The 9,389-nt window shown below is 38.1% G+C and overlaps 1 protein-coding gene across 1 annotated transcript in view; it reads right to left on the bottom strand.

Moving 5' to 3' along the window:
- TTC3 (tetratricopeptide repeat domain 3) overlaps positions 1-9,389 on the bottom strand; it is a 124,251-nt gene that overhangs the window by 41,561 nt on the left and 73,301 nt on the right. The window contains exons 25-26 of the mRNA XM_006886780.1: positions 3,815-4,868; positions 2,597-2,662 (exon numbers count right to left, since the gene is read on the bottom strand). Of these exons, the coding sequence (XP_006886842.1) occupies positions 2,597-2,662; positions 3,815-4,868 (1,120 nt within the window). The remainder of the gene's footprint in view (positions 1-2,596; positions 2,663-3,814; positions 4,869-9,389) is intronic.

The following is a 9,389-nucleotide window of genomic DNA, read 5'->3' on the forward strand; positions in this document are numbered from 1 at the left end:
AAATTATTAAGCTATTTGCACAAATAGTAGTAGAAATTGCAAAGTTCTAACCTTCTTCCAGCTTTAACTAAGTATCTGATCTTGATACAGATGTAGCATAACTAGTTCATAGTGATGAATATTAAGGATTTCTTTAGTTGTTGTTACAAATATGACTGGAAAAAAATAAGTGACTATCTTTGTCCCTGGTCTGGATCTACAGATACAAGTGCAGATAAATTTCTAATTGCTCTCCTCAGAAAATGATAATGTTTTACATTTTGATTAATAATATTTCACCAGTTTCTATAAAACAAAGCTTTTTAAATGTTTTTAAATTTTGTCTAGTATTTTCCTTCATTCTACCCAGAATCTTCTACTGGGATTCCTTTTAGAGTGGTCTGTAGTGGGAGAAAGGCACCATTGAGCTCCATCTCATGGCCAGGATAAACACACCTTGTTTTTGAGTGAAAGTTTATAAAATTCTTATTTCATTTTATAATACTCATTATCGAGAATATAATTGTCTAATCAACTCCTTATGTCTGTATGCCTATTCATCTAACTGAAGAACTTATTAGTCTTGACCCCCCTCCCTCCCTCTCATTTGTATCAACCATCCAAGATTGATTGTGTGTACAAATCTTTTCTTAGTATTTTTATAATAGTGGTCTTACAACATCTTTGTCCTTTTGTGACTGATGTTTGACACCCAGCATAAATTGTTCTTTGTTCATTCACATTCTGCAATATTCATGAATTCTTCTTCATCTTCAGTGATTTAACACCGTATTGTTTGAATATACCAATTTCTTTAGCCACTTATCTGTTGATGAACACTTGGGTTGTTTCCAAGTCCTTGCCATTGCAAATAATATGTGGCAATAAATAAGCACAGAGATTTTTGCCATGTAGTTTACTGTTGAATTTTTCTTTCAATACACTTTCCAACAAGTTACTGTTTGTGTATGGAATCTATTAATTAATTGCAAACCAAATCATCTCTATTTAGTACTTTGGAGAGGTACGTGACAACACATTTGCCCAATGCACCGCATCTTTTGAGGTCCTGACTGCCACTACCACGTGTGTAGATTGCAGATCCAAGTAAAAGAAAATCCTTGATCACGTCAATCATATCTCCATTTATCATGAAGTTGCTTATTGATCCAGTAGTGAGGATTTGTGGTTGAAAGGTTGAGGCTATAGTCTTCGATCTTCTTTAGTAAGTGTTTTAAGTCTTCACGTTCTCCAAGCAACGCTGCGTCATCTGCATAATGAAGGCTGCATAGATGCCATGACTGTGCAAGTCATGGTTTTTAAAATTGCTTTATATGCGCATGAATGTTGGACAATGAGTAAGGCAGACTGGTTCCTTTCAATTTTGGTATTGGAGAAGAGTATTGAATACCCCACGGGCTGCCAAATAGACAAACAAAGCTATCTTGGAGGAAGTGCAACCAAGGTGGTTCTTAGAGGCAAGGATGGTGAAACTGTCACATGTAGTTAGAGTATGTTGTCAAGAGGTACCAGTCCTTTGAAAAAGACATCATTCTAGGAAAAGCAGGATCAGTGAGAGAGAGGAAGTCCTCAACTAGATGTGCTGACACAGTGACTGCAGCGATGGGTTTGAGTATGACATTACGATGGTGACACAGGGCAAAGTTTCAAACTGTTCTTCACAGAGTCACTGTGAGTCACAGTGGACCCGAAGCACCTACCAACAATCATCTTTCTGAGCTATATTACATCTTGACAAAAGTTTTCACTTGATCATTTTGGATTTTGCAGGTGCATACTGTCAACCTCTGTAAAGAACTACTCTCACTTCCTCTTTTCCAATGTAATGTCTCTCTTTCCGAACTTTGCCACCTATTAGCTCCACAATAATAAGAATAATGATGATGTTTTATGTTAAAGCAAGATGATGACAGAGAAAGATATTAACATTTTGAGAAGTATTCTCCTACTATCATTTTAATATGAATTTTAGTCAAGAAACAATATTAAATTTTATCCAATAGCTTTTTGCAGCTATAGTTAATAATTTTTTCCTTTTATGATACATCAACATAGTAAATGGTACAAATAGATTTTATAATTGAATCACCCTTAAAGTAGTGAAGATCTTTAGAATGCCTTCCTGTACTGGGTATAAGGAGTCCTGGTGGCATAGTGTGTATGTGTTGGTCTTTTACCAAAATGCTGGTGGTTCAAATCCAATATCTAACCTGTGGGAAAAAGACGGGTAATCATTGCCTATGAAGATTTACAGCCTCAGGAACCCAAACTCAATGGAGAACCGCTAGCATTTGCGCTAGCATTTGGAATCAACTCAACAACAGTGGGTATTGCCCATGTGAATAAACTCTTATTTGTAAAGTAACACATACTTAATATATACTTCAAAATAAAGCAGGCTAGAAAAAACTTACCTCTTCCTTTGCCCCCTTCCCATAGTCCAACAATAAAAACAAAACCAGTTTTCTTTTTATGTTCTAAAGCTTATTCCATGCTGACTTTGAGATTAGCTGGTTCTAAAACAGTTCTGGTTCATCACTGCCATCTTGTTAATGAAAATGAAATCTTTCAATGGTTTATTACAATTTTGACTTACTGGCTCTGTCTCAAAATGTGCATAAGGATCAGTATTGACCTCCTGGTGTGCTACACTCCAGGTCACCTACAGGGCAAAACAAAAATTTTTTAAAAGCATACTTAAAGGCAATTCACCTCTGAAAATTGCCTGTCAAAAGAATTCCATCTCTTGGGGCACAAAATAAATCTAGCATTTTAAAGCAAGCTTAAAAGTTTCCCCCCTCTTCTTGGTGACCAATTTAGATAATGTTCCATGCTTTCTAAAACTTCTGTATTAGGAAAATTCCATGTTAGGTAAGAACTGTAAATATTGTAAAAATGGCAAAAAATTCTGTATTAGGAAAGAGCTACCATTTAAAATCAGTACAATTGAAAATAGCTTTGAATCACTAACTCTTCAACGTACTTTCTCAAAGTAAGATGGAGACATTCATGAGAAGAGGGAAGTTCATTTGGGATTTAATGATTTCAGGTTCTGTACAGGCAACTACAGAGGAACCTTGACTAACTCTTCTGCTTGACAGGAAGCCTTAGACGTATCTCTCACATTTATTTCCCAGGTTTGGTATGAGAACCAGGCATGTGTAGCTCAGAATCTTCCTTTTTGATTCGTCCCAGAAGCCCACTTATGCTTCCATGTATTAAAATTTAACAAGCAGAATCCCAACACTGCTATAACTGCACGGTAAGCATGTGAGATATGGGGTTCACTGTCAGGACATGCCCTTTTCCACAGATGTAAGCCACATCCTCCTACTGTGCCACTATTAGGGATTCAGATGATGTTTTAGCTCCACCTACTGACTCCTTTACCCTGTTACTGAGTGGGTGCAGAAGTTATGCAAGGCAGAGGAGGATTATTTACTGACCCTCACCACTTGGTTTCTGATAGGATCACTTAGCATGCTCCACAAAGGGGTCTTAATTTAAAAACATTGTTGCATGCAGTCCGAATACACCAAATGTTCTGCTGGAGAAGGAAGGACAATCTTCTCTTGTACCAGTCAGATCCAATTTGACCGCACGCGCGCGCGCGCGCACACACACACACACACACACACACACACACACACACACAGAGTAATTTTAAAAAACCCAAAACATTGTTGGATGGAAGCTTTAATAACAATGCTATTACAATATTAGTATTTTGAAAGGATTTAAATAAATACAGTAGCAATAAAAGCCATAAAGAAAACCAGTGAGTAGTCCTTTCTGCTTCCTATTTGAGTCTTACCTGCACAGCAGTAGTCTGTGTAGGCGGATGAACACTGACTGCCTTGGTCCGGATTCTGTTTCCTTCTTCTTTGCTGTGAGGCTTCCCACTTTGACTGTCTTTCCCGCTAACCTCACTATGGGCGGTACCAGCAGCATGTGGTCTGTAGCTCAGTGGTTTCGGTGATGCTCCCAGACAGCCTTGCTGGATTTGTGCTTTGGAGCTCATCTGGTTGCCACAGGCATTCACAGAATTCCCATGATGACCCTCAAAATAAACAGCTGCACTAGGATCTGGACTACGATGAGGGACAAAAGATGGCACAACTGGAATTCCTCTTTGAAGCTGGTACTCAGAAATGTCGGCCAAAGGGGTGTAGATGCCAGCATACTGGGGTACACTTGGCAGCACACTGATATATGCTGGTGGGATCTGTGTGATGTCGTATGCCTGGAAAGGAATATACGTGTAGTAGCCTGTGACCATCTGGGGCTGAGCACAGTCGTTGCGTTCCATGTCTTCAGACACTGGATTAGGAATGTCAGGAAAAACTTTCGGGTGATCTACAGCTCCAGAGACTGGGTGAGGAGAATCACAAGGGACCCACCTGAGCTCTCCATCTCTGGATACCAGTCTGGAGAAACCTTCCGATGCCAGCGCAGATTCCCCATCCTTGTAAGCTGAGTTGGGGGAATCCATTGAAGCTGCTTCAGGAATTCCATCCTGAGAAGCTGGTGCTGAAGACAAAACTGACTCTGGTGTAAACTCCTCAGCATCTGGATTCAGTGACATAAAATATGGCAAATACTTATCATCATCTATGTGTGAAAGGCCATTCACCTCTTCCTTAATGGTTTTCTTCTTTCCCTTTCTCTTGGCATGTGTGGAAACCTTTTTCAGGGCAATACAGTTGTCAATCACAACGAAGCGAGGACATTTCAGGAGAAATTCTTTCAAACCTCCTGCTTTTTGTACTATCCGTTGAGTTTCCTCTGGGAAAAATTGATATTCATCGGAGAAGACTTTGTGTCTTATGTTCAAGGGTCCATTGTCCTCCAGATACTCAGAAAAGTAACTTGAAAAGATAAAATCAGAATTACATGAGTTATTATATAAAGTACTTAGACATGCATATTTGGAAGAAATATTTATTCTCTCAAAACAAAATATTACTTCACTTCCTGAGTAAGGTAAACTATAATTTATAATAGTATAAACAAAATTGTACCTACTCCTTAGAAAATAATGCTTTAGAATAATTCAAAAGGGCATTAAGGAGCCAAAAACTTTAACTATATAATCTACAACCAGGAGAGGATAAAATAGACGAATGGGACCTTCTAAGAATTAAATCCCTATGCACATCCAAAGCTTTTTCAACAGGGTAAAAAGGGAAGGCACAGATTGGGAAAAAATATTTGGTAATGACATGTCATACAAGGGACTTATATCTAGAATTTATAAAATACTCGAGCACTACAACAAAATAAAAGTAAAAAGCCTAACTGAAAAATGGACACAGGATATGAACAGACATTTCATCAAAGAAGACATTCAGATGGCAAACAAACACATGAAGAAATGTTCAAAATCCCTAGCTCTAAAAGAGATGCAAATCAAAACAGTCAGAATAGCAAAATTTAACAGAACAGCAAACATCAAATGCTGATGAGGTTGTGGAGAAACTGGAACCTTTATTCACTGTTGGTAGGAATGTAAAATGGTGCAATCGCTATGGAAGGCTGTATGGAGTTCTCTCAAAAAATTGCAAATAGAGATACCAGTTGACCCAGCAATTCCACTACTGGGAATTTACCCTAAAGAAACCATAACTGCCACCCAAGCAGATATATGCACACCCATGTTTATCGTGGTTTGTTTGCAATAGCAAAGAGCTGGAAACAACCCAAGTGCCCATCAACAAATAAATGGATAGAGAAGCGGTATATTCACACAATGGAATACTATGTAACATTTATAAACAAGGAACTCATGAAATAGTATGCAAAATGGATGACCTTGGAGGACATGATGCTGAGTGAAATATCTCAGTCAGAAAAGGACAAATATTGCATAGCGCCATTGTTGTAAAACAGGACTGGCATCATGGTTGAGGCAAGATAGAAAAGGAGGGGAGGAATAATGTATACAGCATTGAAACAGATGAGGGAGAGAACTGTTTAAAAGGGATATATAAATGGGTAGTCTTGTCATTACAGAAGTCCAAAGTGAAGGCTGCACACTGGAGTGGAGTTGGGGGGAAGGACTGCATAACAATGAACGAGTTTTTCTTTTCAAGGAGAAGAATGAATTGGGGTGGGGGGAAGTGAGTGGGCAGGGAGAAAAGTATAACAATGAATGACTGGAAACCCTAAGTCTGTAAACTTTCATTTAAATTAATTTTTTAAAAAAGAAAAAAAAAGCAATGAACAAGTAAGAAAATTTAAGAGAAATGACAAATACTGCATAGCACCACTGTTACAAAGCAGGTCTGACATGGAGGGTTGGGAGGAGAATAGATTAACAGTGGAGAGATAGTGAACAGATGAAGGAAAGAACAGTTTAAAAGGAATATATAATTAAGCATTATATGTATGACAAGAGCCCAGAATAAGAGGCACATTGCAAAGAGGAATGGGAGGGGGTCTTGGAGGAGGGGGAAAGAAGGGAGAGGCAGTAAAATGTACAACAATGAATGAATTAAAACCTAACTTTTCTGTAAACTTCCATTAAAATCACAACTAAAATACAAAATTTTATTTAAAAAAAAGTTAAACCTCTTCCAAAAGTTATAAAAAAAATAATCTTTTAAAAAAATGGCCAGGCTTACTGGTCTGATAGAGACTGGTGGGACCTCTAAGACTACAGCCTCAGTTAGTCATCCTGTAAACCTGGAACTAAACTTGCTCCTGCAGCCCAATGTTCAGCCAAACAAGAAGCCTGTAAAGTGATCAGTTATCCCACCAAGGTACCACTCTAAGAACAATCAACTATTTCAGATGAAAAGGGGTGTATCTTCCCAGGGATTATGCTCAGAAGGCAGGAAGGGATAGAAGGATTCATGGAATTGAAACTCACATTAAGAAGCAGAAAGAATATGGTTTCTTTGTGGGGATTACAATTAATGTCATAAAAATGTTGATGAATGTAAAATTAATTTGCTCTATAAACTTTCACCCCTATCACAAGAAAATGCTTTTTCAAAAGTATTAAAAGACTTTTGGTTCAATGATGATTAATTTTATAAAACAAAACGAATGGGAATGATTGTATGAGACATAACATGAATGAAGGATAGTATGAAACACAATGTATACAAACTCTGTGAGCAAACCAAATACAATTAAGAAGTATTAAAATACAAAGATGTCAATTTGACTGTGGTACACTTGACCCTTACCACCTCAGAGGTATTAGAAGCTGGACAATGAAGAAGTAAGACCAAAGAACTGATGTCCTTGAATCATCGTTTTGGCAAAGAACACTGAGTATACCTCAAACTAAAAGAATGGGGGAAAAAACCCCAAAATGGTTTGTGTAGACATACAGTCAGAAGGTGCTTTACATGTGAAGATAATAAGCTATTATATTATCTAACTTTCTTTAAACATGTTATCAGGAAGAACTAGTCCCCAAAGAGAGACATGATGCTTGGAAAAGTCAAGGGTCAGCAAAAAAAAAAAGATGACGAGCAATGACCTGGTCTGAAATGAAGGCTGTAACAACGAGCTCAAGCAAAGCAACAACTGTGGGTGTGATGCAGAGAATGGTGAGGATGGTTTTGTTCTGTTGTACAGCGAGTCACTATGAGTCACAACCAGATCAATACCAATAGTCCTAGGATCAGTAATCATTGAGAATTTTGGCTGAGTGATATAAATAACACTGGCTACACCATCTGTCTTAAAGGCAAAATAAAATCTGTTGTCATCAAGTCAATTCTGAAGCAAATCTACGGAGCAGCACTATTCTGTGACATGAGGTCGTTGTGAGTCAGAATCAACACAACAGTAGTTATCTCTGTGGATAATTCATATTATTAATTTTATAATCAGAAAAAACTATTTTTCAAAGTTGAACTCTTTTTTTTTTTCTTTTTGTGGCTTAGTGGTTTGCACTGCCAATCCCACAGCAGTCAGTTCAAATCTTCCAGTTGCTCCACAAAGAAGGATGGATAATCTCCTCCTGTGTGATTTTCTACATCTGAAAACTCACTAGAAGGTCAGCTCTGAGTCTTTTCTGACTTGATGGTATCATGGTGTTAACGGTTTATTTTTCGAAATTCTTTCGCTAGCCATTAACTTTGACGCTGCCATGTGGATGGGTGGGAATATGTGAATAGGGCACGTTAGTCTATCCACAAGGGGACAGGCTAGTTTCACGATTAAATTGAGCAAATTCAGCAGCACAAGTTGAGAATCTCACTACCAGCGAAGAAGAGGAGCATGCCCTTCAGGGCCAGAGTTGACTGAGCTAGCCAGAACTACAAGACAGCAGTTGCAGCAGAGAACCAGAGACCTGACAGGAGGCAGAGCTGATCCCAGACAGCTACCCCAGTCAACTGAAGCCATGCGCCTTTCCCCAAATTGGATGGAGAATTGGAAGGAGGGTCCTAATTGGAAGACCAAGAACTCTGTACCACTGGACTAAAGCTGGGAGTCTGAAGGCTGAGGTGCTTGTGAGCACATTTTAGAAGCTGTGCTGACTGAGATATTATATCCTGTTGCCAAGTGAAATTGTGTCTGGTTCACTTTCCTAAGAAACCCCATCATTTTGAGTACGGTTCCATGTCTTTTGTGAGCTACGGCAATGGATTTTAGACATAGTAGAACAGTAAGACAGGAGTTGGAATTAGTAGAAAAAGGCAGACATGTCTGACCTCCTGGGAATTGGTTTTGTTCTGTGGATGATGATGATGGGGACAGTTCCCCCTTGTGGAGTTAGCAGAGGTCAATTATTGTCATACCCAGGTGGCCCTTGCTCTTTTTACACCTACACAACAACAGTAGCAACACTTAGGCATGAATTTTTCACAGTATCCAGCAAAACAAAATTTAACTCAATCAAGAGTCCATAACTGAGAGAGAAATACTATGATCACAGAATGAGCAAAGTCAAAGCTTTTAAAGTTGTTATAGTTAATTCTATTTGAAATACAAAGGTACCTTTACACCTCTGAAAAATCATTTCTGTAAAATGAACACTGGCGCTCCAAAATAGCACAAATATAATTTCTTCATAATCTAGGACTTTATGTCAAGAATAGTAGAGTAAAAAAAAGCTTAAATCCAGGAATTTTAACTAGTTGAAAAAGGTTTAGTAATGGCTGACAAAATGAAATAGGAAGAGAGAGGAATTTTTAAAACATAATTGAACCACAACAAGATAAAGGTAAATAATCCAATTGAAAAATAGGCACAGGATATGAGCAGACACTTCACCAAAGAAGACATTCAGATGGCCAACAAGCACATGAAGAAATGTTCAAAATCTCTAGCTTTAAGAGAGATGCAAATCAAAACAACTATGAGATATCATTTGACTCCAGTCAGAATAGCAAAATTTAACAGAACAGCAAGCAAAAAATGCTGGCGAG

The sequence above is a fragment of the Elephantulus edwardii genome, unplaced genomic scaffold (assembly GCF_000299155.1).
Source record: "Elephantulus edwardii isolate Elephantulus edwardi_28Jun2011 unplaced genomic scaffold, EleEdw1.0 scaffold00051, whole genome shotgun sequence".
Taxonomy (NCBI): Eukaryota; Metazoa; Chordata; class Mammalia; order Macroscelidea; family Macroscelididae; genus Elephantulus; species Elephantulus edwardii.